The 23,015-nt window shown below is 43.9% G+C and overlaps 1 protein-coding gene across 4 annotated transcripts in view; it reads left to right on the top strand.

The window, feature by feature from the left end:
- Positions 1 to 21,661, top strand: part of LOC144495620 (xin actin-binding repeat-containing protein 1-like) — a 34,910-nt gene extending 13,249 nt beyond the window's left edge. Inside the window, exons 2-5 of one of the 4 annotated variants that reach the window (XM_078215845.1) lie at positions 2,048 to 2,186; positions 9,091 to 9,147; positions 12,749 to 17,479; positions 17,961 to 21,504. In XM_078215845.1, coding sequence (XP_078071971.1) covers positions 12,749 to 17,479; positions 17,961 to 17,969 — 4,740 coding nt within the window. In that variant the 5' untranslated portion in view covers positions 2,048 to 2,186; positions 9,091 to 9,147 and the 3' untranslated portion in view covers positions 17,970 to 21,504. Of the gene's footprint in view, positions 1 to 2,047; positions 2,187 to 9,090; positions 9,148 to 12,748; positions 21,505 to 21,529 lie in introns of those variants that run through there. The other 3 variants (XR_013498301.1, XM_078215843.1, XM_078215844.1) reach the window with 3 other exon arrangements.
- The last annotated feature ends 1,354 nt before the right edge of the window (positions 21,662 to 23,015 follow it).

Here is a 23,015-nt window from a genome sequence, read left to right as displayed (position 1 = left end):
CCGACTTATTGAACCCGCTTTGGTTCAAAGTAACTAGTCACACACAACTTTAGCTCTGGGGGAGGGGCATTCTGGGCTGGAGTCAGGTCCACTGATCCTGGAAGCAGATCCTAGGCAGCCGCAGACGCAGGTTGGTTAGAAGGCCTGGCTTTGTTCTCTATGGTTTCGTTCCCAAGTGCAATAAAAGCAATTAGGTCATTTAGTCTTCCCCCTTCACACCATCACAGCATCTGCTTCCCCCACACCATTCCCTATGGCTCCTCATACTCTCAGTGCCAACACATGCATAACTTTATTATACAAGCTTGGCTGAGAGCCTAAATCAATAAAAGGATTCGTTCAGCGGGGAATCTGTTTTGACAAGTGTAGTGAATTAGTGACTTTATTTGATTGACATTTTAAGTGGTTACAATAAATTATTATTTCGATGATTTATTTTGTCAATGTCTCAACATTTATTTGGACAAGATTAAGAGGTGTGAAGTGTTTGAAGCTTCTGTTATTGACACTTTAAGGATCTGTCTGATTTTATAGGGCTGTAAGAATGCCAGTTTTTTTCTCAAGGAAAACTTCTGAATGGGTTTTTTTCTCAACACTTCCACATTTACCACTGTTATATGGTTCATTGATAATACAAATAGTGCATACTGGGTGAATGGGCATGGAAGAGGCATGAGTTGGCATAGAGTTGGGTTGGAGGAGGATATGAGGGACCTTGAGAAGTGGATGGGAGCATGGATAAGACATTTTAAACATGCCTTTCAAATGTTCACGAATACAGACTATGGTTCTCGAGTTCTCTGAGAGGAAATCTCACAAATCTCACAAATCTTGTAGTTACAAGTTATGGGGGAGCTGGCCTAATTCCTCAGAAATTGCAGGGGGCTAGGAGATGCCGAACCAGGCCAGGATGGGAGGTGCTGGCTCGCTAGCCACACCTGTATCCCACGCTGGTAAAACTTTCCAGCACTGGAAATGGGAACGGGAATCCCGGAATCAGATTCTGCCCTTGAAAATCCTGCCCAAATTGTCTCAAAGTGTTGAAAATGAAAAAGTGACAACGCTGATAAGAGCAGGAAAGGGGAAGACAGGAGAGTTATTGAGAGAGGAACATTAGTGAGAGGGCTGGGCTGTATCAGTTGCAAGATTGGTTCGGAGGAGAGTTTTAGAAACAGGAGTAATGCAACATGGCAGGATATCTATCCAGGTTCCTGAATGACTGGGGAGAACTTATTAGCTGAGCAAGTTAAACTGGAAGGTGCACTTCATGACTGAAACTTGATATGTATTGGCAGCAATGGGAATGTGTCTGAGGGAAGTGAGTTGATCTACCGTTCTAAAAAGTGTTTTCTTCAATAGATTGTGCAGCACTGTTTTCAGCCATCTTTTCTTGAATTCTCTTCCTAAGACCATCTGCTTTGCCCTCATTAGCTTCTTTCAAAAATTCTTCAAAATCCGCTCCTTCAAAATATTCCCCGAATGGTTTTAACATTGTTCACATCTACTTTGCCCTCCATGAAGCACCTTTGGACGCAATGATGCCAAGTTGGGAGGTCATTTACTTGGGAGCAGTGGGTTACATAGGATTAAGTGCATGGGCAAAATTATACCAGATGGCATTCAATGTGGGAGAGCATGAGGTTTGAATCTGAGAAGGACACATCTGAATATTTTCTTACTGGGAGAGATCGTGCTCTGTGGAGCAGCAGAAGGACTTGGGTTACCATGTGAGCAAGTCACTAAAACATAGTGCACAGGTGCAAAAATGCTAATGGAATGTTGGCCTTTATCTCGAGGGGTTGGAATGCAACCGGGAGGAAGTTATGCCTTAGATTAATCTCGAATTCCTGGCCACTCCAGGACAATCCACATGGGTTGGCAACCAGTGGGTTCAGGCCTCCCTGTGGCAACTTGAACTGGATAGACTAGGATTGTAGCAGTTGGAAATCGGAAATATTTTTCTTAAGAAGGCCTGTAGTATTTTGTTGTCGAGCAATTTAAAATAATTTCCTGAAATTTGACGAAATAAAAATCTTTCCTCTTGTAGCCGGCAAGAGATTATTACACGCGAGGGCATCCAAGACCAATAACCAGCCACTGGGAGGACAAAAGGTCTCCTCTGTCAGCGAGAGGTCAGCCACATCTATCTGTCTAAAAGATCTGCAGCAGACTCCACAGTGAAGTCTGTGAGTATTCAGCATTCCACTCATTCTCTCTCAAACCGTAGAGGTCAGGAGGACATCATAAGCAGACCCTGACATTCCTGGATTGCTTGCAGAGGCAGAACTGTTCTTAAAGGGGCACCTCCATTTAAAAAAAAATTGTTTGGCACATGTTTCGATTTACTTGTTAGTAACTAACGTGCAACAGTTGTATTATTGGGAAGGTAAACTGGAAACATTAAAGAGTTTGTGTTTGTTCTCTTTGGAAAAAATGTTGCCTGACCTATTTCTGATATTTTCTATTAATATTTCAGGTTTCTAGTGTCCGCAGTATTTTGCTTTTGTATTATGGTACTGGTTATGTGAGCTCGCCAGTTATCTAGAGGCTTAGACTAGTAATCCACAACTTCTAATCCCACCACTGTGGGTTGAGAACTTAAATTCAGTTAAAAAGTCCGGGAAATAAAACGGTGACAGAAGGGTTGCATTTCACCAGTTGTGGGACAGAATAGGAACAGGATTAGGCCATTCAACTCCTTGAGTTTTCTCTGCCATTCAATGAGATCATAGTTGATCTTTATCCTAATTCTGTCTGCCCGCTTTGGCTTCATATTTCTGAATAACTGCTAAGATAAGTGTTGGATCAAGCTCAAAATGGGATGCAATGCCTTATCCTATCAGGTTGGATCTTGTTTGTCTCTCTTGTGGGGACCAGGAATTGGTTTCAATTTGAATTTTAACTTGGTTTTTGGAGCAAGCAAGGAGATGGATTCGCCCAGTCCACTCTGGGCTTTGTAACATTAAGAATGGAGTTTAAACTTTTAAAAATTATTGACATCAGAATTAACATAATCAATCAGATAATCTACTGCTTTTTCTAGGAGAGATTGTTACATGCTTTTTGTGTGAAAAAGTATTTTCTAACTTTCCCCCTGAATGGTCTGCCATTGGTTTTAAGGTAATGTCCTTTGTTCTAATGCTGAACGACTAGTGGGAACAGTTGCTGTCTATCCAACTAGTTGTTGTCAAAGTCTCTATCCGTCTCTATCAGATCACTTTTTCTACTCCAGGGAGCACATTGTTAGGTTGTGTCATCACTCCTCATAATTTGTCCCTGAAATCCTTTTAAAGATCTTGTGCCCAGAACAGTATACAATACTCCAAATGCAGTCCAACCTGGCCTTTGCATAGCTGCAGCAAACCTCCTTCCCCATTAGCCCTTTTTTTAAAGTTTTTGATTACTGTACACACGGAACCCTAAAATCTCTTTGGACCTTCACAGTTCCTAGCATTCCATCATCGAAAAATACCTGGATCTATCCTTTTCTTTAACCTTCTCTCGGGGCGGCACAGAGGCGCAGTGGTTAGCATTGCTGCCTCACACTGCCAGGGATCCAGGTTCAATTCCGGCCTCGGGTGACTGTGTGGAGTTTGCACATTCTCCCTGTGTCTGCATGGGTTTCCTCCAAGTGCTCCGGTTTCCTCCCATAGTCCAAAGATGTGCGGGTTAGGTTGACTGGCCATGCTAAATTGCCCCTTAGTGTCAGGAGGATTAGCAGGATAAATCATGGGGTTACAGGGTTAGGGCCTGGGTGGGATTGTTGTCAGTGCAGACTTGATGGACCGAATGGTCTCCTTCTGCAACTTCAAAATAAAAGACCTCAGACTTATCTGCTTTGAAATCCATCTGCCAGAGTTTTGTCCACTCGTTTAGCTATGAGGAGAGATTGGGTAAACTGGGGTTGTTCTCCTTGGAAAGACGGAGAATGAGGGGAGATCTAATAGAGGTGTACAAGATTATGAAGGGTATAGATAGGGTGAACAGTGGGAAGCTTTTTCCCAGGTCGGAGGTGACGATCACGAGGAGTCACGGGCTCAAGCTGAGAGGGGCGAAGTATAACTCAGATATCAGAGGGACGTTTTTTACACAGAGGGTGGTGGGGGCCTGGAATGCGCTGCCAAGTAGGATGGTGGAGGCAGGCATGCTGACATCGTTTAAGACTTACCTGGATAGTCACATGAGCAGCCTGGGAATGGAGGGATACAAACGATTGGTCTAGTTGGACCAAGGAGCGGCACAGGCTTGGAGGGCCGAAGGGCCTGTTTCCTGTGCTGTACTGTTCTTTGTTCTTTGTTTAATCATAGAATCCCTACAGTGCAGAAGGAGGCCATTCGACCCATCAAGTCTGCACCAACAGCAATCCCACCTCGGCCCTATCCCCCTAACTCCACATGTTTATCCCTCTAACCTACGCATCCTGGGACACTAAGGGGCAATTTGGCATGGCCAATGCACCTAACCCGCACTTCTTTGGACTGTGGGAGGAAACCAGAGTACCCGGAGGAAACTCACGCAGACATGGGGAGAACATGCAGACTCCACCCAGACAGTGACCCAAGCCAGGAATTGAACCTAGGTCCCTGTGAGGCAACAGTGCTAACTACTGGACCACTGTGCCGCCTAGCAATAAGTCTTTGTAATTTTATGCTTCCAACTACAGGGCTAACAAAACCCACTTAAATTTGTGTCATCAGGAGAATGGAATTACAGCAACGACTGATCTTCAAAAGTGCTTAACAGGCTGTGAAGTACAAGGACATGCTTAGGTAGTGAAAGACACCGTGTAAATGCTTTTTTTTATTACACCACGTATGGGACAACACTAGTTCCACTGAGGCACGTATGGAGCAGAGTGATTTATATTCCACCAGACACGGGAAGCACAGTCTTTTAATGGGGCAAATCAACACCTGCACTTTGAATTTTAAAAAGTCTCTTGCTTGCCAATCAAGCTACTGGTTAACGTGAAAACTTCCGTCAAGGAGAAATTATACTCCTTGTGAAGATCAGATTCAGTGGAATTTGTTAAGCACAGTAGCTGATGTGTGTGCGTTGGTTACATTTGTGCTGAGCTATTTTTATCCCGTTCTGCCTGTTATTTTTACGGATCTGAAGAGTGTTTTATCCGACTGCCGCATGAACCTGCTCAGTGTTTCCCCCGCCAGTGGCAGCTCTTTGGCAGCTCAGTGAAGGATCAGGCAGTCAAGCAGGCTGCTTCCCGCAGCAGAGAGCAGCTGCTGCGCTGCTTCATGAATGTACCCTCTTGGCTGAACGCATAGCTGCATCCTTGTACACGATGCTCACATGACACCTTTTGGAACGATGTTGCTACTGCAGGGCTACTACTCAAAAAAAAGAACAGGGTGGAAATTCGCCTGGGCCTCTATCGTACCCACAATTAGCACAGTACGCACCCCAATCGAAAGGCCTGAGGCAAGCCCGGCACCAAGCCTCGGGCCTTGTCTCACTAATTGTGGTGAGCTGCTGTCACCTGCCAAGCCTCCATAAGCAGCTTGCCCGTTGTAGAGAACAACAGTAGCGTGGTTGATGTTGTGCATAAGGGCTTTTAATGAGCCACCTAAAATAGGCTTGTTAACAAAATTGAACCCTATGGCATTAAAGGGATAGTGAGAGTGTGGACACAGAATTGGCTCGGAGACAATCCAAAGATGTGCGGGTTAGATGGATTGACCATGGTAAATTGCCCCTTAGTGTCAGGGGGACTAGCTGGGTAAATATGTAGGGTTAAGGGGATAGGGCTTGGGTGGGATTGTTGTCAGTGTAGTATCAATGGGCCGAATGGCTTCCTTCTGCACTGTCGGGATTCTATGATTCTTCAATGATTCTGTGACAGGAAACTGAGGACAGTTGTGAACAGTTGTTTCCTGGACTGGAGGGAAGTGTATGGTGCCCTCCGTGGGGTGACTATTAGGACAACTGATCTTTTTGATACATAACCTGGACTTAGAGAGATAGGACATAATTTCAAAATTTGAAGGTGACATAGCCAGATTGCTGAAATAAAAGGACACATAGAAGGTGCACTTCTGTGGAAAGGAAGAGAGGTGATCTAAACTAAAACGGGTTGTGAACATACAGCATTTTTGGAGGTGAAGGGGTGAGTTAGAAAAATATATGAGGTCCTTGGCTTCACAAACAGATCATAGATCATAGAAGATCATAGAAGATCATAGAATCCCTACACTGCAGAAGGAGGCCATTCGGCCTATCGTGCCTGCACGGACAACAATCCCACTCAGGCCCTATCCTTGTAACCCTTCGTATTTACCCTTCTTATCCTCCTGATACTGAGGGGCAATTTAGCATGGCCAATCCACCTAACCCGCACATCTTTGGACTGTGGGAGGAAATCGGAGCACCCGGAGGAAACACACGCAGACACGGGGAGAATGTGCAAACTCCACACAGCCAGTCACCCAAGCCCGGAATTGAACCTGGCTCCCTGGCACTGTGAGGCAGTAGTGCTAGCCACCGTGCCACCCTCGGAGGAAAAGAGTAGAAAAGCAAGAAAATCATGTTAAACCTTTCTAAAACATGACCTCAGAAAGGGTGCAGGAAAGATTCACTAGAATGGTACCAAGGTCACTCAAGCAATTGGAGCCCAAGCAATTTTCCTCAGGGGTCCCAACCAGACATTAGGATCCTCATTAACACATGTAATGTGCACATGTCCATTTTGGTCTGATGCCAGTTGCTTTCTAGGCATTCTTGGGGTGGTGGGCATAACACTGCAAACTTGGTGATTGTTGTCTCCTTTTTCCAACTGTAAAATGGACACAATGTACACCATAATTTATCCTTTTGTCGCTGCGCTCAACACTCCATATTTACAACATAGTAAAATGTCCAAATGGTGCAGGAAACGCTGGTCAAAGAATTACATTTTAAGGAGGCGTCCGATAGTCGGCAATGAGGTAGCCAGACAAAAATGTTCAGGGAGATAGAACACCATAGAATAATAAAATCCCTACCGCGCAGAAGGAGGCCATTCAGCCCACCGATACCTGAGGCACACTGCCGATCACAAGCCTACATTTTGAAAAACAGCACCGGCTCTTCGACAGAGCTTCCCACCAAAATCAACAGAACCAGTTTTGTGTGCTGGGCTTTAGAAGCAGAATGAGGCTGCCAAGGGATTTGAAAGTAAGGATGATGTTGTTGGAGAACACAAAGTCAGTAATCTGTAAAGGCCACAGCTGATGGATGTGCTTAAGGTGCTAGGTCATGGCAGGGTACTCTTCCAAGGGCATTAGCTGCCCTGCTTTATACACTTGGAAATGGCTATTAAATTGTGGCGTACATCAGAGCTTCTTCCAGCTTGGCTAGTTGGTAGCATGCTTAACCCCTAAGTTGAAGAGTTTGAGCACTATTCCATTAGAGTCATAGAGGTTTACAGCTTGGAAACAGGCCCTTCAGCCCAATTTGTCCATGTTACTCAGGTTTTACCATTAAGCTAGTCCCAATTGCCCGTGTTTGGCCCGTATCCCTCTATACCAATCTTACCCATGTAACTGTCTAAATGCTTTTTAAAAGACAAAATTGTACCTGCCTCTACTACTACCTCTGACAGATTGTTCCAGACAATCACCACCCTCTATGTGAAAAAACTGCTCCTCTCACCTTAAACCTATGCCCTCGAGTTTTAGACTCCCCTATCTTTGGGAAAAGATGTTGACTATCTAGCTGATCTATGTCCCTTATTATTTTATAGATCTCTATAAGATCACCCCTAAGCCTCCTACGCACCAGGGAAATAGCTCCAGTCTATCCGGCCCCTTCTTATAACTCAAACCATCAAGTCCCGGTAGCATCCTAGTAAATCTTTTCTGCACTCTTTCTAATTTCATAATATCCTCTCTATAATAGGTGACCAGAACTGTACATAGTATTCCAAGTGTGGCCTTACCAATGTCTTGTACAACTTCAACAAGATGTCCCAACTCCTGTATTCAATGTTCTGGCCAATAAAACTAAGCATGTCAAATGCCTTCTTCACCACCCTGTCCACCTGTGACTCCACTTTCAAGGAGCTATGAACCTGTACTCCTAGATCTCTTTGTTCTATAGCCCTCCCCAATGCCCTACCATTAACTAAGTAAGTCCTTTCCCGGTTCAATCTACCAAATGCATCACCTTGCATTTACCTAAATTAAACTCCATCTGCCATTCATCAGCCCACTGGCCCACTTGATCAACAGCCCTTTGCAATACTAGATAACCTTCGTCACTGTCCACTATGTCACCAATCTTGGTGATATCTGCAAACTTACTAATGATGTATACTAAATTCTCATCCAATCCATTCATATAAATGACAAATAACAGTGGACCCAGCACCAATGCCTGAGGCACACTGCTGATCACAAGCCTACATTTTGAAAAACAGCCCTCTACAACCACCCTTTGTCTTCTGTCATCAAACCAATTTTGTATCCAATTGGCTACCTCATCCATCAGACAAGGGCAGTGGATACATGGGTTCACTACAACCTGCAAATTCCCCTCCAAGTTACTCGCCATCCCTTCCTGGAAATATATCACGGTTTCTTCACTGTCACTTGGTCAATACCCTGCTACTGCTGCGCTAACAACACTGTGGGTGTACCATGGACTGCAGCACTTCAAGAAGGCAGCTTACCACTACCTTCTCAAGGGCAATAAGGGATGGGCAATAAATGCTGGCCTAGCCAGTGATGCCCACATCCCTTGAAGTAATTTTTTAAAACCCTAGGGTCGGGAGAGGAATTCCAATCTGATTTTCCTTCTCTCTCCGTTTCCTTCTCTCTCCAGCTGAGATAATCTGGTAATACCAAGCGAGACTGAAACCTATGAATATGGGTTTTCTAACCTGTATGTCTCAGATCTATGTAATTAGCAACTGAGGCATCCTGAGGAGGGAGCAGTGGCAGATGGGCACATATTGAGTGTAGCAGAGGAGCGATGCTAACATCTACTACCAATTATGTTTGAGTAAACTTCTATTTAAACTTCTGGATTCATTGGGTTTCAAAATGGGTTGGTGCCTGCTGAGGCCTATAGTTATCAATTTATTTGATTTATTTTTAGATCATTTCTTCTCAAGAGAGTATTCATCAATCAGTGAACAACATTCACCAGCTCAAGGTAGGAGAAAAGAGTGTGTTTAATGACACATTCATTGATTTTATTTTCCAGTGGCCTCAATGGCTGACATTACATTGGTTCTATTCCTCACTTCCCATTTCCATCCTCCCAAGTCCACACTGCACATTGTCACACTGTCCCTAGCCTACCCTCCATGACACCCCTTTTAATAATGTTCCGAAGAGGGCCTTTAACAGGATAGCATGAGAGATTCTGGGAAATGACCTTACTGCCTCCTCCCCTGTCATCCCTCTTCTGCATTTTCATTCCTTCTCGTTAGGGATTGGAATGCATCTGACTCTGGCTTGTTGCCTCATGACAGGAGAGATTTCTGCCAAGTTACTTTGTTTTTTTTTCATTTTTAACTTCCAGTCTGTTAGAATCTTGGAGCGGAGTAGACCATTCGGCCCTTCGCTCCTGTTCCACCATTCATTTTGATCATGGCTGATCATCAAATCCAATATCCTGATCCTGCCTTCCCCCCATATCCCTTGATCCCTTTAGCCTCAAGATCTATATCTAATTCCTTCTTGAAATCACACAACATTTTGGCCTCAACTACTTTCTGTGGTATTGAATTCCACACATTCAACACTCTCTGGGTGAAAAAAAATTCTCCTCACCTCAGTTCTAAAAGGTTTACTCCTTATCCTCAAACTATGAACCCTAGTTCTGGACTCCCCCACCATCGGGAACATTCTTTCTGAATCTACCCTGCCTAATCCTGTTAGAATTTTATAAGTTTTATAATTCTAAGAGATCAAGGGACCATGCCAGATACATTTAAAGATAAACATTTTGATATCTGATTGTTTTTAATTTCACTCAAAGGTTTGAATTAGGAATTGGAATAGATCCACTAGACTACTTGCTAAGGATCTTGAAGTCACATTTCCACCTCTGGTATTTGTGTTCAAATCTAGCTTTAATGGCATGAAAGTCTCCTCTCTCCACCAGTGGTATGGACACTAAGTGAAATGAGTTTGACATTTCCTAATGTGTGCCACCTTGGTGCTAAGTTTACATTCAATGTCCAGCATAAACTCATCAAAAGATAAGTTGCATCTATCATTAATCTTTGGACATTGACTAACACATGATTAGGCTCAATTCTTTGGATAGTCCCCATATCAGCGTAAATAGAAACCCAATATGCTCGAGGAAGATCACTTACAAGGCATTAAGTTTGAATAGATTACTTGTGTGTTTGCCCTAATTTATTACATCAACTTGCTCTCTCCAACATGTTAAACTTGTTTCCACCAATTCCTTACCTTAGTGACGCTCAGTTCAAAATCCTTTCTCCGGTCCAAGTTGAGAAGGACAAAGTCTATATTCTATTGTTCACCATTCAAAATATCACACACCCACCTCAATGCCAATATTGATATATTCTTAGTAGCAAAAGTAATCTGTGGTATTTTAATATTGTATAAAATCTGCTACACCTTGACCTGGAAGTACTATCACTGCATATGTGTTTGTGTGTGAAATTTGCAGTGATTTTGATTAACAAATGTCTTAAAGGGGGATCATGTCAACAAAAGGCTAATTATACTGTTTTTATAACAGCATTCACCAACACTATTGACAAAAACACCATAATAGCACAAAAACTTTACCATTTGCACATGAAAACAGTAGGACAAGATACTGCATTGAGCTCTTTGGGTCATCGTTCTTCCTGAAATGATAATGTTTTCCCCTTTAAGACATTTTTGTTTGCTGTGTTATTAATACTCAGGCACTCTGGGCTAGCGAGGGGTAGGACTTCTGCTGCTTCTCTGATGTAACCTTCACTTACTTTACATCAAAGGCACCAAGTTCATTCCATAGAAAAGTTATGGTGCAGAAAGAGGCCTTCAGCCCATCGTGTCTGGGCTGGACTCGATATCATGTAAACTACAGAGATGGAGGAAAGAGAGTTGTAATGGCATTCCATAGGTTCCAAAAGAAATCTTTTTTTTAGCTTTGATAACTAACTTACTCAAGAGATATTGTACGCCCTGGTTCCCGTTAACATAAACTATTATTTATTGCCTACTCTACTGATGTCATCACCTGTTTGATTTTATTGTCAAGATACATAGGTATCTTTAGACATTCCATTGATATGTCAATAAATTTTCACAATAGTTTGAGTGTATGCAGTCAATATTTAATTACAGTTGGGCAGCTGGTTAGCTCCAGACTGGACTGGTAGATTGTACCCACTCATTTAAGCTCCTTCCACAGGCAACAAACCCTAGGATGGCATGGCAGCACAGTGGTTAGCAACAGGAACCTGGGTTCAATTCCAGCCTTGGGTCACTGTCTGTGTGGAGTCTGCACGTTCTTCCTGAGTCTGAGTGGGTTTCCACTGGGTGCTCCGGTTTCCTCCCACACTCCAAAGATTGCGGGTTAGATGGATTTGGCCATGCTAAATTTCCCCTTAGTGTCAGGGGGGCTAGTGGGATAAATACATGGGGTGACAGGGATAGGAACCGGGTGGGATTGTTGTCGGTGCAGGCTTGATGGGCTGAATGGCCTCCTTCTGCACTGTAGGAATTCTATGATTCTATTATGTATTCTAACTCACCCACTTACTCTCATGAGGAGAAGTTCTGCATTAATAGTCTTCTGTTCCCCTAATTCTGTTAAGCAAACTTCATACTACCTATCTATACTTACATGTACCTTATTCAGTCCTGACCAGTTGACTTCCACCAATACCAGGCCCATTATTTTTCACCAGATCTCTGTTTCCACGTATGCCTTTAACTTCCAATTTTATCTTGTTCAACTCTTGCTGAATGTGTAATTTTCCATCTCCAGTTCTATACTCATAGTTTACTTATAACATTGTTCTTCTTACAAGTCCCAGTTAGCCTGCTCGCAGCTGCATTATCTACGCATTGTGATATTTTAGGCTGCGTTTTTCCTGACTCCTTTGCATCAATGTAAAGTGGTTTAAGCTACTCATCAGTGCAAAAGTGATAGGAAACTCAGAGGACTACAGAGCACACTAAAGGCTAACGTATGGCACCCTTTCTCCAGAAGGCTACAGCACAGCCGTTTTGAGCTCTCAAAGTATCAAGTATTTATTATATCACCTGAACGTTTTGGATGATGCTCCCTCGTGTGCTCAATTCCAGGATCTTTTCTCATACTTTAGTTCTGGAACCATTCTGGAATTATTCGAGCCATCTTTCTCTGAGCATTTCCAAAGCATCTACGTTCCTTTGAAGTTTAGGTCCATAAAATACATTCCAGGAGTAATCTCACCCATAGTCAGCATAGGGTTTAGATAATTTTGACCTAGTTTGAAGAAAACTTGTCATTTCCACACTGGCATTTTTTTTTGGATGAAAACATCTTGTTGGAATAATTTATGGTGCTGCTTTTTGTGGTGTGAAGAGGTCTTGCGTATTGGTATTCACCTCTCATCAGTCCACACTGCATGAACTGTGTCAACAGGACTGGAGAAAGCTACAGCAATGCTTTAAAAAATATTCACTATTAACCGTTTGACTTGAATTTTGATCAATACTAAACCACATTTGCATGCTGCAGCACAAGGTACTTTTGCTAAATCCTCACATGTAACCTTGTTTTACTAAAGATGGCACAGACCTTGGATAGGATCCAACAGTCAGGTGGGACTCAGAACTTGGAGAATGATTTTCTACCACCACCCCCACCGCCTGACATCCTCGAGGCTGCTACCAAGCCAAGCGTAACAGTGGAAGACCAACCGCAAAATATACCACCCCCTCCACACCAAACCTTTGCCCAATTTCACCAGCAGCGCCAAATTAATGAATTGAAGAGGCTTTATAAGCACATGCACCCAGAGCTGAGGAAAAACCTACAGGAGGTTGTCAATGAGGAGTGGGCTGAGGTGTTGGATGCTGAACGGACAGCTGCTGCTTTAGCATCTGGCGCGAGCGGCAGTGCCAACACTACGCTTCAAACTGAGGTGCAATCCATGCGCTGGATATTTGACAACTGGCCACTGGACACCATTGGAGATCACCAAGCGGCTAAGAAGCTGAAGGAGGAAGAGACCATCGTCAGCGGTGATGTGAAAAGCACATCATGGAAGTTTGAAAACCAAACAATTAATGACATCAGTGCCCAGCATTCAGAATTTTCCGGAATCTCAAGCGATGGGAAAGAACAAACAAAGGGCGATGTCCGCACAGCGCTGTGGTTGTTTGAAACTCAGCCTATGGATTCCCTGAATCAAATCTACTCCAAGGAGAATGAGCTGCAAGAAGCAGTCCTGAAAGAACATGTGCAGAAAGGGGATGTAAGAGGTGCAAAATTGTTGTTTGAGACCCTTCCCTTGGGTGATTTGGGACGTAGCAACTCAGTGGAAGAGAGCAGCATTCTGCAACTGCGCTCAGAAATCCAGGAACTGAAAGGGGATGTGAACAAGACAGTGAAGTTATTTGAGACAGAACCGCTGTGTGCCATTCGAGATACTGTCGGGAACATCCATCAAATCAAGTCTATCTGCAGGGAGGAAATCCAACAGAGTGGTAATGTCCAAAGTGCCCGCTGGCTTTTTGAAACTCAACCTCTGGGCAGCATTAATAGAGACTTCTCAAGGGTAAAAATTATTCGCGGCATCTCCTTGGAAGAAACTCAACAAGGTGGTGTTGGCAGGAAAAGGTGGCTCTTTGAAACACAGGCACTGGATACCATCAACGAGCAAACTGAGGAGTCAGATTGCATGGCTAGTGTGAAGATAATAGAAGGAGGAGATGTGAATAAGAAGTGTTGGCTCTTTGAAACTCAGTCCCTTGACTCATTAAAGGAAAGCTCGTCCGAAGAGGTTGCTAAAGAACAAATAATTGGAGGCAATGTGCACAGCAGTCTTTGGTTGTTTGAGACACAGCCAATGGAAAGTTTGAAGGACAGCTTTGAAGTTGGCCACTTAAAGAGAGTCGTGACAGAAGAAGAGAAGGGAGATGTGAAGCAAAGAGCTCATATGTTTGAAAGCTGCTCCCTGGATAGTATTAGCAAGGAACAAAGTGAGACCTCCAACCTCGACAAGACATTAGAGATACAGAAGGGAGATGTCAAAACTTATAAATCTCTCTTTGAAACTCTACCTCTTGATAGCATTAAAAATTCAGATGAAATCTCTGCTGAGCGGCAGGTTGAAGTGTTGGCTGGAAATGTAAATGAAAACAAAGCTCTCTTTGAAACCATCCCTCTTTACGCCATCATGGATGGTGCTGGTCATTGCCATCAAGTCAAGACAGTCAGTCGTGAACAAGTCATCAGTGGAGATGTCAAACATTACAGATGGATGTTTGAAACCCGCTGCTTGGATCAGTTTGATGAAGATATTAAAAATGTGGAACTGGTTAAAGGCATCACCAAAGAGGAGATGAGAGCTGGCAATATGGAGACAACAAGATGGCTATTTGAGACCCAGCCACTTGACGTCATACACGCCAATGTTAATAAAACAGAAATTCAAAGCTCTGACAACAAAGACGTGATAAAGGGTGATGTGAAGACATGTAAGTGGCTGTTTGAGACACAGCCGATGGATGCTTTGTATGAAAAAGTAGAGACCAAGCAGCAGGATGAAGCTCAACCAAAAGGCGATGTCAAATCATACACATGGCTGTTTGAAACGCAAGCACTGGACAGCATCAATGAGAATGGAGAACAGCACCTGAAAGTCTTCAGTGCAAACCTGGATGATGTTAAAGGGGTAAATGTGAAGACCACAAAGCACCTTTTTGAAACAGAACAAATTGGCAATATCGCTGAGGGGTTGGACGAGGCACAGAATATGAGATACACAAGCGAGGTGGACATCCAGTCAGGGAATGTATCGAGGGTGAAAGAAATCTACCAAAGCACCTCGCTCAGTGAAATAGGCGATGTGGTGGAAAAGGGAAAGAGCTTCAAATCCACGCAGGTAGATGCCACGCAGTCTGGGTCAGGTTGTGTTCACAAGTTCACCTGGCTGTTTGAGAATTGCCCAATTGACTCCATTAAAGACATGGCAGAGGAGACCACACCCAGGAACACCATCACTGAAGTAAAGGGAGGTGATGTTGGTGGCAAAAGGTTTGTTTTCGAGACCTGCTCATTGGATCAGATAAAAGATGAAACTGATATCATGGAACTCAGTTCCAGAAAGGAAGAGTCAGTTGCTACTGGTGACGTGAAATCGTGCACCATGCTGTTTGAAACACAACCCCTTTATGCAATCCGAGATAAAGAAGGTCAATATCATGAAGTTACTACAGCAAAGAAGGAGGAAATCATGAGGGCAGATGTAAGGGGTACTAGGTGGCTCTTTGAAACCAAACCATTGGATACAATCAAGCCACAGGAGGAAGTGTTTGTGATCAGAGCTGTTACACAGGAGGATGTGCACCAGGGAGATGTGACAGCAGCTCGATGGAAATTTGAGACCCAGCCTTTGGATTCAATCATAGATGAAGCGCACCAAGGAGTAAAAGTGGTGGATGATGTCCGAGGAGGAGACGTGCAAGCAAGCAAGCAACTGTTTGAAGAGCAGCAGATAAGCCGCAAGTATGTGAGGATGGTCAGTGTCAGTGATGTTCAGAGTGGAGATGTCAGGACATCAACATGGCTGTTTGAAAATCTCCCCATTGACTCCTTGAAGGGAGGAGCTGAAGAAAGCACTGGTGCGAACACTGTCCACCGAGAAGATGTACAGAGGGGAGACGTAAAAAGGTGCACTTGGTTGTTTGAGTCCCAACCATTGGACAGTTTAAAAGATTCAGATACTTCAATGAGCAAAGAAACCAATGAAAAAGTGACAGACGCTGACGTGAAGACCACGACATGGTTATTTGAAACAACACCCCTGGACACATTCATTTGTGCTCAATGTAGCACAGAGAGTGCCGAGACAACAGAACAAAGTGTCTATACAAGCTTACAGACTCTCTACAACTGCAATGCCATTACATCAAGGGGACTTATCATTGAATCAAGTGAGATGGGCGTTCTAAAAATGGCCAAATATCAACTGGTGAGTCAGGATGGTCCACATATTCTAAAAGAAGAGGTTATTGGTGGTAATTTACAGAGAATTCTGTGGCAGTTGCTCCAAAGGAAGGAATCCCTCCATCCTGAAGGCATTGTGCTGAAGGAAGATGAAAGTGGGAGAATCTCTTCAAACAAGGTTCAGCTGTTCTCCCTGTCCGAAGTTAGTGTTAGGAAAGAAGGAGACATTGTTAATGAACTTTATGGTCTTCTTACACAAGACAATAAAGTCAACAAAGGTATTTTGATTCAGGAGACTGAAAGGGGAATTGCTCAGATCACTGTTTATTTGCTAGTTAATCATCTCCAAAATGAAGGAGTTGAGAAAGAGGTGATCAAAGGGGATGTAAAATCTACTATTGATAGCCTTCTTGCTTCTACCAAACAGCAAACAATGTCAACGAGAGTCAAACGTGAGGAGAATGAGAGGGGGAATGTCCAACTGTACACAACGTGCATTGAATCAGGTACACTGGACCATCTCAAAGACAGAGATGAGGAATCTGATGACCCTTCAGTTTCTTCCCAGAAAGAGGAGATTGTACGTGGTGATGTGGAAGGTGCTATACGGAATTTGAAAGAGAATAGAGGACAAATTGAAAGAACGGTAGACGACATTGTACCAGGGGATGTCAAAGGAACCAAGAAATACTTCTTAACTGAAGCCCAGACTGCCCATGATATTGGTCAGAAAGAAGAAATATCAGGCGGTGATACCAATCCTGTGGGTCAGTCTTTGGGTCAGGCTGCGACTCAGTCTGTTATGATGGAGAAAGAAGAGTTTATGGCTGGTGATGTTAAGGCTCCACTGCAGTCATTGAAGAATGCAAAGTATCAAAGAAGACAGTTGGACAGGGAAGAAGTTATCTATGACAATGTGAAAGGCCCTCTGGTTGCACCAAAGGAATTCGTTTGTGAAAGAGGAGTGAGAGTTGGAGAGCATTCAGCACCTTCTGTCCATTCAGGAGGCGATGCATCCCTTGCAGTGTCAGAGTTAAGGACGGCAAGTGCCACAGGTCAGGACCTTCGAGTAGCGATGGAGAGCCTTAGAGAGGTTACAGCTGAAGCGCAGACAATCCAGCACAAATCTAGCACACGAGAACACTTCAAAAGTAGCACCCAAGTCTCAGCAACATCTCAGCAATGTCATCAAGCTGTTCAGTACAAGAATGCAGTGGAAAAGGTGAAGGAAAATGCCCAAACATCCACTCAGCAGCAAGCCACCACGTTGCCAAGGCATAGAACGAGTGCCCATGTGACTGTCACTCAGCCTCACCAGCTAAAGAACCAACAGAATACTCAACAGGTCAGTGCCAATGAGGGGCCAGGACATATTCAGTCATATTCAGCTTACTCTAATGAAGGTCAGAAAGGTGAACATTTAACCAAGATAGTTAAAAATGGCAGAGACGAAATAGGAACTGCTTCAGAACACATGCAGACTCATGGTCAGTACTCGCCCACTAACTTAGAGGAGGAAGATCGGGCAGTGGCAGATCAGGCGATAATTATCAAGGGAGACGTAAAATCAACCATAGAATCTTTAAAGAATTCAGTGGCAGAGCAGAAGCCTGTCGAGAGAGAGGATGTGGTCCGAGGTAACTTGCAGGCAGCTCTCCATTCTCTGGGAAAAGCTAATATGAATGTTTCCAAAGGCGACTTTAAAGCTGCCATGATATATAGAACTGCAGGCCAGTCACAGCCGTGCGACCAAAAGAAAAGTGGTGTTAGAGCTGTTTGTAATCAAATTTCGCTATCACAATCTGACACTGAGTTTCCTCCTCCAGTTCCAGTGACCAAGTCCCCTGAGCCATCGAGAGAGGCTTGCGGTCGACCGTCTGTAGAGGGCAGCTCTTTTCCCTGCAACCTGTCCGAGGCTGTTCCAACGAAAATCCCAGCTACTTCCCAGTTCCCTCCACCTCTTCCACCCAAGACTCATGAAAGGAACATCTCGCCCAAGCAAACTATCGCGCCGAAGCCACAGGCAGTCCCTGCCAGGCACTTGACAATGCAGGGGGGCAAACCCATTCCGCCTCCGAAGCCTGAACATTTACAAGCGAACCATTCTGTTCCGAGTCCACCTAATCCACCAAAAAACTATGCACCAGCCATGCCATATTCAACCCCTTCTACAGCCTGCAACTCACCCAAGTTTATGACCCCAGTAAAACCTACCAGAGCATCACTGCATACAGAAGCTGCCCGTCTGTCAGAAGGTGAGAGTGTTCAGATGAAAGGGCACAATGAGCAGTCTCTATCAGAACCAAAATCTAGGACAGCGGCACCTTCCATCAAACTAACGAGAACTCCCTTGCAGTTGGCAGAAGAGAAATTCAAGCAAAGGAAGGAAGGACTCAGCCTGCCAACTGTAATGTTAACTAGCCCCGCAGAAAGTGTGGCATCACAAGAGATGTGTCAACCAAGAGGGAGGAGCTGCTCTGAAAGCCTTGTCGAGGCCAGTGGCCCAATGAACAGGGAACAAGTTGTATCAAAGGAATTGACTGCAACAGGAAAGATCCAGGGATTCAAGTCATCATATTCAGAGCAAAGCGCAGTGAGTGTTGAAATGTCTCAAGGATTTAAAGCTGCTCTTCATACTTCTGGCACCCAGAACAGGCCAAGTTCTCTCCAAACGAACCAGGCCAATGGTCTGAAGGAGGATGTGATAATGACAGAGGGTGTGCCTGCTTTACCAAACAAAGTTAAAATTATGCCAAAAACCTCAGCCACGGCTAAGACACAAAAGAGTCATCAACAGCCTCAACCGAGTCCAGAGTTGCACCCGCAACAGTCAGTCAGCGTGTCACCCGAACAACCGCAGTCCCAAATTACCCAGTGCCAAAGACGTGTTGATCAGCATGGGTTCAGTAACCAGGTATCAGTTGCAAATCGCCAACGGGAACCGTTGCGCACAGAGCAGCAAAGCAGCCTGCAATCAGAGACGGTTATAATGAGAGGAAACCGACAGCAGGGGAAAGAGACTGAAGACGATCGCAGGAAAAGACTATCTGTTCACAAGGAGGAAATAATGCGAGGAAATGTGAAGGCAGCAATGGAGATATTTGAAAACCTGAGGAAGCGAGAAGAGCTGCAGAAGATCTTGTCTCAAGTGAAAGAGTTTGAAGAGGAAACTTTCAAAGTAGATGTGAAAGGACTCAAGAGTTTATTTGAGAATGTGCCTGATTGGGTGGTCCCTAAGAATAAGATGGTTAAGCCAATCAAACCAATTGATCGCCGAAAGGATGCACTGCAGAATCAGCCAAGGGTAGCCAAGGAGGAATTCGAAGGTTTGTCCTCTGTGGAACTTGTTTTTGAAGATCTTGAAAGGGCAAGTGTAGAGATCATCTATCTGAAGGAGCAGACATTGGCAAAACTGTTACACATTGAAGAGTCCATTAAAAAGGCTCTCTATTCTGTCTCCAATCTGAAATCGGAATCTGACATTGCAGGACTCTCTGGCCTCTTCGGAGAATCATTGGGAGCTGCTTCAAGCCCCCTGTCCGGCAATATCAAAAAAATCAGTTTGGTCTCCAGCAAGTCAGGTGCAGAAAAAACTAAAGAACTTAAAGAGGGAAAAGAAAAGTTAAACAATTCAGAGAAACAAGCCAGGCCACAGTTAAATATTCCAGCTATCCCAGCCCGTGTGAGCACACCATCATCTCCTTCCTACATTTCCATCGAATCGGCAGCTAGAAAACCTACAGATTCTTTAAAAAAAGACCTGTCAGCTCAACCGAGAGAGTGTGTGTGCATTTCTCCCGCTCCTCATAAGCAGGATGTCCCACCCCGATCTCCGGAAGTGACGACATGCAACGACCTTGAGGATTCAATTCTTTGCAATGGATACCAGGACGTTAGGATGCAGAGTGCTAAAGCTGAGACAATGAAGCAGCAGTCTGAATGCAGGAAGAACTCCACGCTGAGAGACACCGATGAGTTCATTCATGCCAAGAATAGGAATGGAAGCAACATTGTCAGTGCCTGCGAAAATGCCCCCACTGGCTGTAGTCCTTTAAGTGGATTTAAAGGCAATGTCATTGATAGAACGCAGAGCCCGGTCCCTCAGAGAAGCAAAAGTGTCATAGAGTTTAAGACGGGGCCTGATGGAGGTGAGATAGTTGGTACGAAGACTGTCATGGAAAAATACGAAGAGATTGATCGATTTGGGAACAAAATTATTACATCAAAAACCTCAACCACAGTCACAAAGCAATCAGAGTCCAGAACCTCATCAACATATGAAGTTGTTCAAGCGCCACCCAGATATGAAGTTGCTACTTCTCCCCTTCTTAACAGGGACCTGCAGAGCCCAGTGAAGCTGGCAGAAGATTCACATCCAAATGCTAAAGAAAGTGGAGTGGTCTTTGTTTCCTATGGCAATCCCAATTCAGCCAGGAGATGTTAAATCTTGGAGTCACACCGGGTTCCTTTAAAGTGCAACCTACGGCACTGTGTACGAGGAACATAATGCTGGGAAGAAAATAAAACATGAAGCAAGAAATCTGAAATCAAACCAAAAAAGGTCTTGCAAGTGCACAGCAGGCCTGGTCAGCATCTGAAGGGATGGGTTAAGTGTGGGCACCTCCTCAGACTGGCACAAGCAGGTAGAAGATCCACTGCTAATGGAGGACCCACACTAAAAGTGCCAACCGCTCTTCACCATTTCTTCCAGAAGAAGAAAAAAAAGTGGAGACTTGAAATGAAAATCTAGAAGTTTAATGCAAACTCGTCAACATCTGAAAAGAGAAACGACGAGTTAATGTTGTTTAAGATGTAAATCCTTAACAGAGTTGAACTTTGACTAAGGGCTTACGATCACAATATTGACCATCTATTCTGTTTTCATATGTCACTGCTCCTCGGTTCAACACTGCTTTTGACAATGACATTTGGACTCAACGGTGGAGGGGGTAGCAGGGGATAATTTTAACTTTGGGCAATGGTGTAATACGTATTTTAATCGAATTAGCCACTTTTTATATATCACTCCCAATTTTTCTGTCGAATGGAACAGGAAATCATGTATTGGGTGCCAATATTACCAATGTTACCAGTTTCACACCATCTCTCAATGTTTAAATTACCCCCTCGTGTGTAGCATATCTCCAGTGTTTCCTGTATTTTACTGAAGAGTTGTAGTGTTGTGATTGTAATTAGACTACCATTTTGAATTACTATTCATTTTTTTCCCTCAAGTTTCCCTGATACTTTAATTACATCCAACACAATGTATCAGCTTCTCTATTATCTTTCTGCCTGTGAACTGTTTGCTAAGTATTTTCTTCTTTTTATATTCCACAGCCTGCCTTAATAAACATTTTTAATATTTTATCAATTTTATTGGATTCTGTTTCAGACTTTACAATATAAGCCATAGATCTTATCTGGATTTCTTCAGAGAATCCCTACAGTACAGGATGAAGTCATTCAGCCCATCAACCTGCACCGGCAACAATCCCACACAGGCCCCATCCCCGTAACCCCATGTATTTACCCTGCTAATCCCCCTGGCACAAAGGGGCAATTTAACATGGCCAATCAACCTAACCTGCACATCTTTAGAGTGTGGGAGGAAACTGGAGCACCCGGAGGAAACCCATGCAGACATGGGAAGAATGTGCATCTTTTAAAATATCAATAGTTTTGAATTTGATATTTAATGTGCTGATCTGTAATTTTCTTAATGCGGCTGCTGTGCTTCCATTTGTAAATGCATTCCCAATTGTGAAACCAAGCCGCTAGACAAAGGCTCCAGGGTTCAATTCCTGTTCACTGCTCAGTTAGTGGATGGCAACAAGAACAATGGTTGTTGGAGTTCTACAGTTGTCACCTCTGCCAGTTATTCCATTAGTGCTGGACCCAAAGGCAGCTCCTTTGCTCATTGAGCTGGTTTGCATGGCAGTTTTTGTCAATGACGGTTTAATAAGAATATAAGAACTAGGAGCAGGAGTAGGCCATCTGGCCCCTCGAGCCTGCTCCGCCATTCAATAAGATCATGGCTAATCTTTGTGGACTCAGCTCCACTTACCCGCCCGCTCACCATAACCCTTAATTCCTTTACTGTTCAAAAATGTATTTATCCTTGCCTTAAAAACATTCAATGAGGTAGCCTCAACTGCTTCACTGGGCAGGGAATTTCCACAGATTCACAATCCTTTGTGTGAAGAAGTTCCTCCTCAACTCAGTCCTAAATCTGTTTCCCCTTATTTTGAGGCTATGCCCCCAAGTTCTAGTTTCACTGCCAGTGGAAACAACTTCCCTGCTTCTATCTTATCTATTCCCTTCATAATCTTATATGTTTCTATAAGAACTCCCCTCATTCTTCTGAATTCCAATGAGTATAGCCCTAGTCTACTCAGTCTCTCCTCATAAGCCAACCCTCTCAACTCCGGAATCAACCTAGTGAATCTCCTCTGCACCCCCTCCAGGGCCAGTATATCCTTTCTTAAGTAAGGAGAACAAAACTGTACACAGTACTCCAGGTGTGGCCTCACCAGCACCTTATACAGCTGCAACATAACCTCGCTGTTTTTAAACTCCATCCCTATAGCAATGAAGGACAAAATTCCATTTGCCTCCTTAATTACCTGCTGCACCTGCAAACCAACTTTTTATGATTCATGCACAAGGACACCCAGGTCCCTCTGCACAGCAGCATGCTACAATTTTTTACCATTTAAATAGTAGTCCATTTTGCTGTTGTTCCTACCAAAATGGATGACCTCACATATACCAACATTGCACTCCATCTGCCAGACCCTTGCCCGCTCACTTAAACTTTGCAGATGTTTAGTGCCCTCTGCACACTTTGCTCTACCACTCATCTCAGTATCATCTGCGAA

The sequence above is a fragment of the Mustelus asterias genome, chromosome 7 (assembly GCF_964213995.1).
Source record: "Mustelus asterias chromosome 7, sMusAst1.hap1.1, whole genome shotgun sequence".
NCBI classification, from domain to species: domain Eukaryota; kingdom Metazoa; phylum Chordata; class Chondrichthyes; order Carcharhiniformes; family Triakidae; genus Mustelus; species Mustelus asterias.
Note: the sequence above shows the minus strand (reverse complement) of the source record. Positions and strands in the feature narration are given on the sequence as shown.